Genomic DNA, 15,854 nt, shown 5'->3' with positions numbered 1-15,854 from the left:
CCCTTTGCTTCTGAAAGGGTTCCGGCATTCGGGTTCCAGTTATGTCCCAGGCTTTAGTTCCATGGTGTGGAGAGACTTTGGTTCCGGGTGTCATTGGAGGTCTAATAGTTCTCTCCTCAGCACATGCTTTGGCCACATGAGTTGCTATTTTGTTCTGTTTGTCCCTGATAAACAACTCAGTATCTTGTTAGAAACAGGAGAAGGCCAGTTTGAGCTGGTTCTGCAGTGATACAATGAGTGGGGGTAGGGGGGTGAGCCACTGTATCAGAAGAGGTGGTCTGAGGTGTGTGGAGTGGCAATCCACCTCTGTGTCGCAGTGGCTAAAACGGAACAGTTTATATCTCGATCACTCTATATGTCCACTGCCATTCGGTGTGTCTGTTTGGGGGAAGGGACCTCTGTTCCACGCTGTCCTCAGTCATGAACGTGGCCCCACCATCTGGAACATCACTGGCTGCAATGACAGAGAAAAGGAGAAAAGGTGGCAGTGGAGAACCATCCTTGACTCTTACCTCCTTCTGCTCAGAATTTACACATGTCGGGGATGCTCAGATTTCATTGTCCAAAATAAGTCACGTGACCACACTTAACTCCAAAGGGGAGAGAATGAGCAATCTCACCATAGGCCCAGAAGGAAGAAAACGGTCAATACTGGTGAACAGCACTCATATATACCATAGCCACACCCTCAGGAAGCAGAAAACCCAGGGTCTGGCAAGGCTCGTCATGAGTGATAGGTGAGACCTGAATTTCCTCATCTGTGAGGCTTAGAACATTACTTATTTCACCAGGAGCTGTAGGTGGTAGTTATGAATCTGCCGTATCTCCAGATTTGAACCATGCCTACCCCTCTTAGTTATCATGCCGGCTGCTACGTTTCCCAGCTGGTGGTCGGTGGAATACTTTCATCTAGGACACTATTAAGGATATGTGTACTGTGCTCAAATAATTTGGGGCGAAGATACCTTGCAGTTAAGCAGCTTTGTTTACTACAGGATTTGTTTAACACGTTGAGGTGCACTTTTGGGCTCCTAGAGGGGATGAGTACAGCATTTTCAAAGTCATTGAAATACAGAACCCCCCCTTGGAGGAGCAATGAAAAACATCTGCATGGGATAGAGTTTGTAGAATTCTGGACCGAAGAAAATACCAAAATTCTGTTTCTGAAATAAGTTCAAGTAAATAAATTCACTGAAAGAAAGTGAGATAATATGTTTCTCTCAAACATTTCTCTCAGATTTTTCATTTTAGTTTGTTTCCCCTGTCTTTATGTGGGTGAAATGGGTCTTAAAAATCTCAGCAATGAGATTTTCAAATAAGGACTTAGAAACCCGAAGGTGTTGCAACGTAATGTTTCTTTACTTTTAGAAGGAATTACTATCATATCAGCTGTCGTCTTCTCCTCCAAGCCACATGGAGATGCAAGTTCTTTAATCAATTCTTTATTGGGGGAGAATAGTAACACCAATATCTGAGGAGCATTTGAGCTTTCTGTGAGGTTAGCATCTTACAGATGAAATTGACACATGGCTTGTAGAGGAACCAGGAGTTGGCCCCTACTCCTATGAGTGCGGGCCTACCCTTATTTCCAACACTGTGCTAATAGTGCATGGCAACTATTCTTACTCAACACTTGCCAGTATGCTTTTGATTCAGGAAAGTTGAGAAGGTCAAATGTAAAACAAAGAATAATAAAATTAGTTGGTTGTTGTAAAGACAGAATGGAAAAGTTTGTCTCATTCAAAATCAATATAAGAGGTTCAAATTTCAGGGGATGAGAATCATTGTTCCATCTGCCCAAAGGCAAAACAAACTAAAACCCACTCATCCAACACTTCCCACTATGTGTTCTCTGAATTGACTGCACCAATTAAATTAGTAGCTTTTCGTCTCAGTCTAAGTATAAAAATCTGCCATAGGATGGATGTTAAGACAATAATAAAAGTGGAATTGCGATTCAATCAGACCCTTAGGCTGACAAAAGAGATTCAGTTTCCACTAAAGCTGAACTTGGTGGTGGTGAAGGGGGGCAGTCAGAATGCTTCTGCAAACATCCAGAACCGAAGAGTTCCTCTAGGTCTTGAACCAACATCATAGTCTTGTGTGAGAAACCCATCACATTTTTTGGAGAAGGGTGAATAGTCAATATCTTCCCCTTCCAGGTGGAGGAAACAGGCACAAAGACATGCTCAGGAAAGAGTAGCATTGTTGTGATGGCGCAAACAACAGAACAGAGGCAGCATCCTTACCCACCGAGGTGACCTTTATCATTGTTGAGCCGTGCGACCCTACGTGATACCCCTGGGGTTGAGAGAAGGCTGTGTAATGAAAACAAAATGTTCTGTTTCCATTACCACGGTTCTTATAATCTGGAGATACCAAAAGTATTTTTCACTATTCTTTTTTCAAAATGGCAATGGGTCCTGAAATCAGCCCTTACTACGTTAGTTCTCTCCCTTGTGCTAATTAGGTCAATACGCATATATTGCCTAAATGATGGAGGGCGGATGATCCAGAAAGACTTACAAGTTGAGAAGCACGTTTATTTGGAAAGGCAAAAGGATTTTCCCATTAGCGATCATCTTTTCCTATAAGACTGAGGACGATATCTCTCCTTCCTGAGTCTTACCCATTTATAATTTTAACAACTGATATTTATACAACATGGTGATTTTTACAACAAATGTGAGAGATGCTTCAGACAGTTATTATTACCCTCTTCTGCAGATGAAGAAACGGACCATTTACTATGTGCCTGGCACAGGGCTAAGCACCACATATCTATTAATTCATTTACTTTGCAGTCACACTTCCAGTGATTGGTTGACCTGGGATTTGGATGCAGGCCTTCCGACTCCATATGCCATGATTTTTCCACACTCTCAGATGGCAGTATAGATGAAGATGATGGAGGTCGTGATCTATCGCCTGAAGCTGTGCAAGAATCTTCAATCTCACCTCATCTGAAAGAGCTGGGTTCACTTTTGACATCCAGTTTAATTTACAAGATTAAACTCAAGATTCATCTTTGCCTGTCAGTTTTATGGAATAACACAGAAAAACTATAGGCATATAGGAATCTATACAGTTCTGCATATGTGACTAAATATAAAAGACATTTACTTTCCCCATAGCACAGTGATACCTCATTATGTAGGGGAATCACCTCCATGATAATCATTGACATGTACTAAACAAAACTTGAGTTTCAAGAGGTTAAAGTCCTTCCCACCCTGAAAATCATGTGTTAACCGACCTGTTCAGTTTTGACTACCTTAGTGCAGATTCACTAAAAAGACCCATTCTAAAAAGCGTGTGTTTCTTATATTATTCAGGCCGTTTCCGACAGATAGAAATCCTGGACCGTGTGGCTACTGCCTTCTCATCTTTGCTGAATGATGTTAACACCCTGCAAAACAAAGCTGAAGAGAAAGATGGAGGGGAACGTGTGGAAAGAACCTCAGTGAGTGGAGCCGAAGAGCATCACAGAAGAGCCGGTGAACTTTTCCGGAGAGCTTCAAGGCAGACCATTAGGAGGACCTGTAGTAGAGAAGCACCAAAGTCATTGGAGATAAGGAAAGAATTTTCCATCGCCTCTGCAAAACCAGGGGAATGTGGAGCAGAGTTACCAGCTGTGACAAACAACCATGATCAAAGTCATTTGTCTCCTTTGGCAGAGCATTGGTCTCTCCAAGCCTGTGATGACTTGAAACCTTCTCATCCTCCCCGAGCTCTTCTGAAGAAGCAGTGGCCTTCCTCACCCATGCTAGCCAAGCAGGCTTCTCCTTCCCGTGTGTCTGAGGGGTCAGTCAAGGACAGAACTCAGAAAGAAAACTCCGTTCAGACTAACAAGCTCAAGAGCTTGTCCCATCTTGAGAGCAAAGCACCAGACTCCTTTGAAATGGAAGAGGTCAGTGAAGTACCTATGTGCTCAACTTTTAAGAGGAATAACCCTCACCCCGGCATCTTTTGCCTTCCAGGCCTCATTCCACCCCTTCATCTTGTAACCCCTTGGTGATTGGTCTTATTGTTCCAAACTCACATTTAGTCTAGCACATTTAAGGTTATTCTAGCTGTGTCAGTCAGAACTAAACTAGTAGGACACCAGCCTTTGCGTGCTCTGATTCCTTGCTCACAGCTGAAGCTACAGGTTATTTCTGACTTTGCTTTTGCTCACTGTTTTATTATGCCTCTCAGGATGCTTTTATCTCCTCTAATTTTCCATGTTTCACCTGCTTTGAGGGGTCAGTTCAACTCCTTCCCACTCAGTGAAACTCCTCCTCTATATCCTCATAGCTTAGGAACGAGGACTTTGTTATGATTGACACTGTGTGTGTGTGTTGATAACACCCGCCAACCCCCACCCACTGCTAGATTGTGTGTGAGAGGCTGTATGTGTACGTAAGGCAGAGAGAGCCCTCAAACCGATAGAAAAGAAACTCAGTACTTGTATTTTGTTTGCTTAAAAGGTATATTTAAAATGTTACATCCTCATCACACAGACTGGGGGAAAAATATTTGTTTCACTCAATACCAGTGGATGGGTAAACGAAGCAAGCTTGTGTAGGTTGCATCTTAAACAGGACTGAATGCCAGATTTAATAGTCTTTTTTCAATGGCAAATTTAAAAACACAACTATAAGAAATGAAAAATATGTGTGAAATTGGCAGATTATCATGGCATTTTAAACATAAGCCAATGTGCTTAAATATCTAGCTATCAGAATGTCAACTATGACTGGCCAAATTTTGTCTCCAGATCAATCCATGATGTTTTCCCCAAAGTCATATGAAAGGCTGATTTGGGCAATATTTGGCTAAGTTCTCAAAATTATGGTTCCAGTGAAATTGTGCATAGATTTTAATACAAAAATCAACATATTTTTGTATTTAATTTTACTTAATAAAACTGAGTCTTTCATTTAATTCCCAAATATATTAAGAGAATTTAATATTTAAGAAACTTCTGCAGTTGTAAACCCCCAGTTAGGATGCTCCTTTATGTCCAATAAAACATCTTTAACCTTTCCTTTCACTTGCATACAGGGATCCTGTTCTAGAACTCATATGTAGGAATATTACCACATTATTAAACAATACCAATTGGTATCTTGATTAGATAGGAAATGTTTCAAAAGTTATAACTATTTCTTTATTTTTAATTTTTTTTAATTTATTAAGTTTGGCTCAAGTAGAATAACACAGGAACACACCTGGTTTCCATTTTAAGTTGTTTAGACTTTGTTTTTGTTCTTTTGTCAATAGACAAATACATACTTTACTTTGCATTAAGTGGATTTTTTTCCATGATAACAGTCACAGCAAAAATTTTTCTTATTATAGCTATAAATTTACATGGTACACACTGGTTTCAATTACAAAACCAATAAAAATAATCTTAAGACATAAGTCCAGTTACAAGTATAAAATATTTCTTTGAAGAAAAGAGATAAAAGATTAAAAGGAGGGAATAAACATTTCTTATTACAATGCTGAGCTGTATCTTCACGTTCCTCTGTTTATTCCTGGGTTAAAGGTCATATGTACTATAATGCTTAAAATGCTTATGTCCTCTGATTCAGCTTTCAATATTGAGACATTAATCCCAAATAAATAATAGGACATGTAGAAATAGATTTATGTAAAAGGGCATACATCTCAGCATTATTGTTATTTGCAAAATTTAGAAAATATGCCAACATGGGAAAATCATTAAGTAAATTAATGTACTTTTAAAATATTGCCTATTATGCAGTCATTAAAGATGGTGTTTTCAAAGAAATTTTATGAAATGGGAAAAAAAGTTCCCCTTCAAAATTTTGAGTGAAAAAGTTTGACTACATAACTACATCCAGAATAAATGTATTTTTAAAAAAACCTGCAAAGACATACTCTAAAGTATTACCAGTAACTGTTTTCCTACCCTTTTTTTAACTTTTTATATTGATTAAATTTCTACAATAAGCAATATTATTTTTAAAGAAATATTTAGTTTTAACAATAATTTGATTCTCATTATTAGAATACTTTTTATTAATTTCTTAAAATAATTTTAAAAGTAAATTCTGCTCTATAAATTTGGAAATCAAATTTTCTTTGAACTGTCTAAGCTTTATGAGCAACTGAGTTAGGAATTTTCTGAACTGCTCTCCATAAATTTATAAAAAATGTCATAAATACATTCCCTAGGGAGCTAAAATTAAATATGGGAAATAACTTGCTTTCTCCAGCTATATTTAACACTCTTTGGAAGCAAAAAAAAATGTATAACAATAAATAATCATAACAATGTTTAGTTCAAATGTCACATGTTCCAGGTGGGGCCTCTATGCCTCCCACCAGAAGTGATCTTTCCCTTGCCCTGTCCTGAGCTCCTTTAATTCTTTGAATGTTTATCTGAGTGCCTTGACTGCAGCCGCCTGTGAGCTACGTGAGTTCAGAACTCATGTTTAGTCCTCATCGCATCAGCCAGTGGCACTCATTATATGTTGACTGAATAAACGAAGTGAATTTGTTATGAAAGCGTTTCTAATAAGATTGATGCATTTTGGTGTCTCAGGTCCAAAGCTTTGAAGAAGAGATTGGGAATCCTCTAGACCTGACTTCAGGAATCATAGGTAAGAATTCATCAAGGTGTGCAGTGCCACCAACGGTCTTTCAGAAAGGGAATGTAAATAACTGCTACTCAAATTTCTTAATATGTGGAACTCAAGTTATTGCCAGGTGATGCCATACCTACGACTACTGCTACTACTACCATTTCTACCTGCTACGATTAAAAGCCTACTAGCAGTGCAAATGTACAGGCACATTTCCAAAGACTGCAGCAATGTTCAGTATCGCTGGGGCTAATGTCGTACGTGGTTTGTCTAACATTAACTCTGTACCATCTGACCAGTAGAGTGGAATAGATTTCCCACAGGACTGGGGCTAACAGGGGGAATACTTTCTTGCTTCTCTTGCCAACTGCTTGATGTTGCACCACTCATTATCATTTTACTGGGTCTCAGTTTTCTTTTTTTTGAAATCTGTTATAAAGAGATAAGTTGTATGTTCTCTGCCAGCACTTATATTCTAAATTAAGTGATTTATGACCTTCATATTAAACTCTCAGTGGAAACAAGTTGCCTAGATGTACCTTTCGAAATCATCCCTTAGAATGATCTCCTATTATCCTAGACAACAGAGAAGGAAGTCTTTCTCTACTGCTGGTTCTTATGCCCCCATTCAGCCATCATTGTGATTCAGCATTTCCATAATCCTATAACAGAGCTAAAAGTAGACAGGAATTAGTGAAGCAAAATAAGGCAGATGAAGCTAGTGCATTTCCTGGAAGAAAATATGCAAATTTTTAATTTAATTTAGTGTGGTGTCAAACACATCTTTTTCATTATAAAGTGTATGTATGGGCCTCATTTTGCTAAATGCTGTTTAGAAATTATGCATTAGTAATTACAGGGTCCTGCTGATTACATAAATTGTTATCCTGCTCTTTGAAGTAATTACCACATAACCTGCATTGAGGTTTATAAGACAAAAATAAGCATCTGTTTTCCATTTAATTGAATGCTTCTCAATGAAGCTGGAGGTCCCCTTGCCAATAGGAGCTGCCTTCCTTGACATTCAATTAAGAGGTCTGCTGATATCATGTTAGTTACCCCATTCATTCCAAAAAATGATTTGGGAAGTTAGGCAAAAGCGCTAATCTACATTTAATCTCAAATTTAAAGGGCAAAGTAAAATGGGTGAAGGTTAGCCTAATGGAGAAAATCTGAATCACAGTTAAAGCAAATGCAATTTTGTTTTTTTCAAAAACAGTGCTGTTAACCCCAGAAAAAGTAGGACTGAAAAAACAAATAAAAAATAAAACTAGTTGAATGAATGGAGAAAGTGGGAAAGTATTACTGTGATATATATGAATGAATTGCATATATAATCATATATATATATATACGAATGACTTTTTTGACTCAAAATTTAAAAAGTGACTTCATTTAAAAGATGGAGGCAGTCGACTATTTTGACTGATAGGATGTGGTAGAAGTGAGGCTGCACTACTCCCAGAGCATAGCCTTTGACCCACTGGGCTGCTGCCTGGCTCTTGAGATACCTGCTCTTGCAACATTCCCTCTAGAAACCCAGCCCTCATGTTGTGAAAAGCCCAACCACATGTGGATGCCACTCTGGTGGACAGCCTTGAATGAGCGCCCACGTGAATAAGCCATCTTGGATGTGCAGTGCAGTCAAACTTTCAGATGATGCCATCTGATTTCAACTGCATGAGAAAATCCAAGTGACAACCACATAGCTGAGCGGAGTCAACCCATAGAACCATGAGAGATAATTAGCTATGGTTTTAAGCACATAATACACACAAATAGACAAAGGCATGTGATAAATTTTTCAAATACCTTTAAAACTAAGTTAAAAGATATTTTAAAGATTGTATTTCATCTACTCATACATAGTATTCTGAATATTAACAGGAAAAAAAGTATATTTAAGCGTTTTCCTAAATGAATTTGAATAAAATCTTATAAAAGATGGGTACACAAGGTCATAAATATACCATCCTCCTTTCAGCCCTGAAAAATTATCACTGAAATGAAAAAGGAACATAAATATAAGGAGGAAATAAAAACAGTGCTATTAAAGGGGGGGGGGGGAAACTCAATCATCCATATTCCAGAAGCCTTGAGGTATTTGTGTGGAATACCGGGGCTGCCAAAAAAATGTATACAAGTGGACACTTCGGTCAACATTGCTCAAGCAGTAGTTTGCCTTAATCAGAAGTGTCTGGACACTGATGGTAACCACTTTGAGCACCTCTTGTAATTTCAGAAGTCAAATGTGACTTGTATTCATCTTTTGTTTTCGGTATATATTGAGTATTACAATTTTAATACAATTTTCCTTTCTTAAAATGTGTACATTTTTTGGCACCCTCTGTATATCTGTATATTGTAGGTGAAGTTATAGACAGTTCTATAGGAAGAGCTCACTTAAGAATTAAAGAGACAAGTCCACTTCAGTACTGTATTAACACATTGAGGTCATAATTTCTAAAAGAATCTCATTTACCTCTGAAATTGAGCAAGATGTGCCTTTCTTGTCACCTTATAAAATCAGCAAACACAGTAAAATCATCTCAAGATCTAGCAGTTTGCAATCAGAGGCTATTCAGAAGAAATATTTACCAATAAAAGTCCGACTACAAAGAATTCTTAGAAATCCTCAGAAATGAATATTCTCAGTGAGATATATGACGATATTGCTTCTGTGTAAGAGAATAATCTCCAATGTGTAAACATTCTTTTCATATAAAATACACAATGTCTGATTTTGCTCCTGATAATGGGAAGTAATCTCTAACAGGCCAACCCTCCCACAGGTGACTATAAACTCTGGATAAAACATTTTAAAAATTCCTACCCAGAGGCACTGGAGAGTGACCAAAAAGCAAGCAGATATTGGAGAAAGCTTCAACACTTGAAAAACGGAATGGCACCAGATGAGTTTTCTGTTTTCTAAAGACTTTTATCCTGAAGGCAGGCTCTAATTGACACCATTCTAAAAAATTTATAGAAATTGACAGTCTTGTTAGCTAGAAGAATCAGAAGACAGTTTGGGGCCATGACACCAGCTGGAAAGTTAGGTGAAAAACCTCCGAAAGGAGAGAGAGCCAGGGAGGAAAATTCTGAATCTAGGTATGAAATCTACCCAAATCTCTAGCCAATTCTTGAAGTAAACATGCATGGGGAAAACTGCAAGAATCTCTACTAAGGCTAAAAGAAATGAGCTGATATTTCCAATTGGAGTTTGAGTCTAGCCAGTTTTCCTGCCTGCTAAACAACAGACCATTCACAATGTCCAGGTAAAATAAGAAAGAAATTATTGGACTTAAGAAGAAAGAAGAAAATATAACATGTAGTCAAGAAAAAGGCAATTAATGGAGACATACCATGAGAAAACTCAGATGTTGGAATCAGCATATAAGTATCTTAAAGAGCTTATTATAATCATGATGAAGAATATAATGTAAACTGTGCTCGCAATGAACAAACAATAGAAAAATCTCAAGAACAAAATAGAAATTATAATAAAGAATGAAATGAAAATGCTGTAAGTGAAAACTGTAACTTCCAAAACACAAACTTTATTGGATGGGCCTAACAGCAGATATAAAATGGTAAAAGAAATATTGATGAACTTTAACACTTATATATATCAGTAGAAATTATCCAATAATCTGAAAAACAGGAGAAAAAGACATAAAAATTATATTTTAAAAATTATCTGAATTTCAGGAGCCTGTGAGACAATATCAAAACATTGAGTATACATGCAATTGTGATCAGAAAAAGAAAGGCTAGAAAGAATTGGGCAGAAAAAAAGATTTTTTTGAAGAAGTAATGGTGGACAGTTTCCCAAATTCATTCAAAGATTTACAGATTCAAGAAGCTCAGCAATTCCCAAGTAGGATAAATACACAGAAAAGTATACTTAAATGATGTTATGTTTAAACTGATAAAAATCGAAAATAAAGAGAAAATATTCTAAGCAGGTACGAAAATTTAAATATTGCATGCAAGGGAATAAAACTGTGAATGACTGGGCTTCTCATTAGAAGCTATGGAGACCAGAAGACAGTAACTACAAGCCAGATTCTATATGCAGCAAAATACTCTTCAAGAGCGAACATAAAATACAGACATTTTTTAGGTAAAAGGAAACAAGTTAACTTTATCAGCATACTTGCAGTGCAAGCAATGCTAAGGGAAGCTCTTCTAACTAAATATGGATGGTGAGTTGTGGTGTTTATACCATATGTCAATGTAATACATACGACAATTATAGAATGGAGTATGGGAGGTTGGTAAATGGACCAATATAGCTGCCAGGTTTCTACATTTTGCATGAAGTGGTAAAATATTAAATTTAAGTAGACTGTGAAAAATTAAGGATCTAACGCAATCCCTAACAAAATTACAGCAGTACAGCAAAATGCTGACAGAAAAATTAAAATATAATTCAAAAAATACAATGAAGACAGTAAATGACAGACTGAATACTGCAGGAAAATAACTGGATTATAAAAGTATGAGACATGTGAGAAATTATTTAAGAACTAAGTGGAAAAAGAAATGAATATAATAAACAAAATGTCAAGGGAGACAGATTCAAGGAGCATTACATAGCTGTAACAGGTGGTTAGAGTTAGACTCTTTGCATCTTAGTTTTGACTGAGGTTCTAAAATAGATCAGTATCAGATACAAAGTCATTGTGTGACAAATCAACATATGCATCTTTTGTATGGAAATTGTAGGACCCAGTTCCACAAGTCTTGAACCTTTCAGCCCATTGTGTATATAAAGAAGGGACACATTGTAGAGAGAGAAAAGATTGGAAAAGATATTTCATTAGCGAACACTATTTCATTAACGCCCATCTGTGTTCCCATTCCACAGTGTGGAGCAAGATGTGGGGTGCTAACTTTTAACCCCAAGCCATAAGAGGCCTTAATGAGACCTCTCACAGAGCAACTTCATCATATTAAATAAACAATCACAGTGTGATAGGCAAGTATGTATTCTAAGCGCTTCACATGCATTACATCATTTAATCCTCAAAATAAACCTTTCAGGTAGGCACTATTATTGTCCCTCATTATTAAATGAGCAAACTGAAGCACAGAAAGATGGAACACTCTCCATAATCTCATAGATAGTAAAAAGTGGTTCCAGGTTTCAAACTCAGGCTACCTAGACCCAGAGCCTGCACTCTCAAATACTGCACCACGCAGTTTTGAAAGGACTCCCCCACATTTGGAAGACACACGTCTCATGCAGGAGAATAGTAATACAGGCTGTGGAATGGAGTGTGACTCCAGGTTGGAAGCTTCTCAACAACTGGTCAAGATGGCAAGAGAAGCGTTGACCACCATATTTCATCAATTATAACAATTTTTCCTTGAAATCAAGACATATCTTACAATTGATGGCAGGTCAGATTTTAATTGGCAGAGGTCTTCTTTCTTTTTTCTTTTTTAGAGGTACATAAATAATGAAAGTCTTAAAATTAATGGTACCTAATGCTATTTGATGACAGTGGACATGAAAAAAAAGGAAGTGCCATCTGACCAAACCACTGATCCTGCAGTGCGTCAAATTTACACAGCCATAACACGTACATGTGATTGGTAGGTTTCAGCTTTGAGAATCAACAAAGAGACAAACAGGGAGATTTAATTCTAGTCATATAGCAAATCAGAAATATTATCAAACTGGGTATTCTGAAGACAGAAATATAGCTGTTGAGAAGTGTTGGATGGAAAGTTTGAAGAAAAGGTGGAGGAAGGATGGGGACTTTCCTCCAAAGAGAAAACAGGTGGCACCAACCTGGCGCACTGAGGAGTGGTTTCCCCAAAAGTATAAGCACGCTTTAGAAAGACCAAGAATGGGTAGTGCCAAATCCTAGGTTTAGAAACATCAGGGAGAAATGACCACTCTCAGGACAAAAGGGGCAGAAGAGGGAGTATTGACTGTTACCGAACTCAAGGGGTTCGTTTTCCTGCACACATCAAGGCCCAATGAGACACGAACAGGAGTTTGCATCAAAGAAAGTATATTTAAGGAGATGGTGCCAAGCCCGGAGACAAGACGAGCTAGTGTTCAGAAACCTGGCTCCCCGATGGCCTCCAGGGAATAGGTTACATGGGGGGAAATCATCAGTCATGGTAGCTAAGGGAGCTCGGATCGTGAGCTCTACAGATTGGTCAGGGCCGGGGTAGGAGGCAGCTGCTCATTGTGCTAGGTCCTGATATCAGTCAGGGCATCATTCTGTCAGGTTTCGAGGGGGTGTGTCCGGTAGGGTCGTTCCAGCTTTGTGGGCCTGGAGCTGACACATAACTGAGGTCAAGATGGTATCTTTAGTTTAACCAAAACTCTGTTTCCGTGGTCAGTAGACCTGAGGCTTTTTACCTCAGACTGTTTGCTGCTGACCAGAATCTGATGTCCTAAGTGCTTCAGGATTAAGGGAGTGGATGTGTAGTACGTGCAGAGGTAGAAGGAAAGGGAAAGAAAAGAAGCAAGTGACTTATGGTGCTATTAGGCTACACAAGGCCAGTTTGAATCAAGGAGACAGAGAAGAGAAAAAGTAATTTTAAAGAAATGAAGTTTTTGCAGTTACTTGACTAGAACCTGGAGTGGATGGCTGCATGGAAAGCTGCTTTCTGTAGAGGGAGGCAGCTGAGCAGTGGGGGCAGGTGGGAAAACGAGTACTCCAAATTCCCTCTCCTCCAATCTCCAGTGGTCAAGCCCAAGCTAAAGACAGATATCAAGGAAGATTATTATTTGGTCCATAGGAGACAAAAACACAGAGCTGGGTGGAGAAGAAAGGAGAGTGCATCTGGAGAAGCAAATAGAAAGTATTCAGCACAGGAAGCTAATGTCTTCACCTCAGATAAAAGGCCGGCAAATACTGATTATAGCTGGTGGGCTGAGAAAAGATTTAGATAGATAGATAGATAGATAGATAGATAGATAGATAGATAGATAGATAGATAGATAGATGATAGATGATAGATAGATAGATGATAGATAGATAATAGATAGATAGATAGATAGATAGATAGATAGATAGATAGATAGATAGATAGATAGATAGATAGATAGATGATAGATAGATAGATAGATACATGCATACATCGATAAAGAGAGTGGAATGGCAGTGTAAATTAGCTAAATCTTATTTTTTATAAAGGAATCAGATGGACCTGGATTGAAATTCGGGCTGGTTTTACTACCTATAAAAGCTAATCTAGAGCAAGTCAACATCTTCACACCTCAATTTCCTCATAGGTAACATAATAACAATAGGATGTATAGAGTTGCTGCGACAATCAAATGAGTTAATTCACGTAAAAAGATTGGAAGAGTGTCTGGAACATGGTAAGCACTCAATGATATATTGCTGTTAATAAGTCAAAAAATAGAGATGAAAGCATGTCAGTTAGAAATAAACTATATAGCCAGAGGAATCATAAATCAAAAGGTTTAAAAACAATTTTTACCTTTGGGGAATTTCTTTTCATTACATAGTCTTTAGCATTATCTGATTTTTTTATGTGTATGTAATAATTTGATTAAATAAATGAATATTGCAACAAAATAGTTTTTATTAAGTCCAGGCACATCAATAAAAGGAGAACACCTAAATATCATGGTAAAATGTCTGAAGTCGAAGGATAAGGTGGGGCAGGGAGTAATCCACCAATTTCCAGACAGAAAAACACCGATTACTTACAAAGTGAAGAAATTCAAACATCTTATTAGCGACACTAACTTGCAGATGGGAATAAACTAATATACACACAATTTAGAAGTGGAAAAATGGGAACCAATGATTTTTATGCCCATCCATATTCTTCTATATGTAAGAGCAGCATAAATTCATGTTCAAAGAAGGACCCATGAAGTATATCCTTCAGCACCTATCAGTACAATGTCCTGATTTGAGTAAGATGTTACTCAAAATAAAGTACTCTAGAATAATGAAAATAGGGTATGGAACAAGTGAAGTCAAGTAAAAACCCCCAAAAACATACAGTTAAACTTAGTTAATTATTGTTAAAACTATTGAAAGAAATAAAATATTATGACATAGTTTTGGATAAAAAATAAAATTTGCAATATTGACCAGTAATTTGCAATTATTGACCATAAATTCTATTTTATTACAACAAATTACTGTAAAATGTTGGAAATAGAATAAAAGAGATATAAAGATGAAAACTAATCAGGGCTGATAATATTAAAATCTAGTGAAGTATGCTTCAAGGTAAAAGAAAATATTAAAATATAAAGAAGACTTTTAAAAATTAATCAAAAATTATAAACCTCATTTAAGGTTTAACAATCATGAATCATTTCATACCAAGTAATTAACATTCAATATATAAAGGTTGATTTTATGTAAAGCCCCTAGAAATCAATAAAAAAAGCCCAGATCTTATTAAATTAATGAGGAAAGGAAATACTTAGGCAGTCCAAGGAAGAAATATACAAGCTCCATAAAAATGACAAAACATGATCAGTGTCTGCTGTAACTAAAGAAATGCACATTTGAATAATAATAATAACATGTTTCACCTATCAAACTATCAAATATTTAAAGATTTAATAATATCCTGTGATAATAAAAATGTAAAACAAACACTCACCCATTGTTAATTGGAAGTTAAATTGTCATAATTAGTTGAAGTGTAATCTCTCTATTTCACAATTTAAAATGTATGCAATTTTGATGCCACTGTTAAAGTTCTGGAATTGGGCCTTCCAATAGACTCAAATGTGCGCGCAAGGATTTTTACTGCAAGAATGTTTATAATAACAAACAACTAGAGGCAGCCTAAGTACCTAAAAATATGTTTGCTCTAAGCAATTGTTATACATCCTCATATTAATATGTATTCAGAAATTATTTTGAAAAATGAGGCAGATATTTATGTGTTGATATGGAAAGGTACACAATTGTTAAATGAGGGGGGAAATGAAATGTGCAAAAGATTCCATATAGACACCTCTTTGACGTACAGAAGTGCACCTATTTCTGTTGAAGGGGGAAGCATACACAGAATGCTTTTGGAAGAATGTATAAGGAACTGGTAATGGTCTTAACAGAAGGGAAGCTAACATATTTTAAATTAATTGGTATCTTTTTCTTTTGTTACCATGTGCATATGTTATTTTCATAAGACTACTTAGCGAAAACTCCTGGCAATACTATAGGACATTGACACAATAAAAATGGGAGATTTTGTTATTGTTAATTCTCTGCTCCATTCCCCATAACA

General features: G+C 36.9%; 1 protein-coding gene across 1 annotated transcript in view; it reads left to right on the top strand.

Annotated features, from left to right (window-relative positions):
* The window catches only part of ITPRID1 (ITPR interacting domain containing 1), an 81,099-nt gene that overhangs the window by 20,521 nt on the left and 44,724 nt on the right, over positions 1-15,854 (top strand). The window contains exons 7-8 of the mRNA XM_033088640.1: positions 3,336-3,910; positions 6,560-6,617. Of these exons, the coding sequence (XP_032944531.1) occupies positions 3,336-3,910; positions 6,560-6,617 (633 nt within the window). The remainder of the gene's footprint in view (positions 1-3,335; positions 3,911-6,559; positions 6,618-15,854) is intronic.

This window comes from Rhinolophus ferrumequinum, chromosome 20, assembly GCF_004115265.2.
Source record: "Rhinolophus ferrumequinum isolate MPI-CBG mRhiFer1 chromosome 20, mRhiFer1_v1.p, whole genome shotgun sequence".
In the NCBI taxonomy this organism is placed as follows: Eukaryota; Metazoa; Chordata; class Mammalia; order Chiroptera; family Rhinolophidae; genus Rhinolophus; species Rhinolophus ferrumequinum.
Note: the sequence above shows the minus strand (reverse complement) of the source record. Positions and strands in the feature narration are given on the sequence as shown.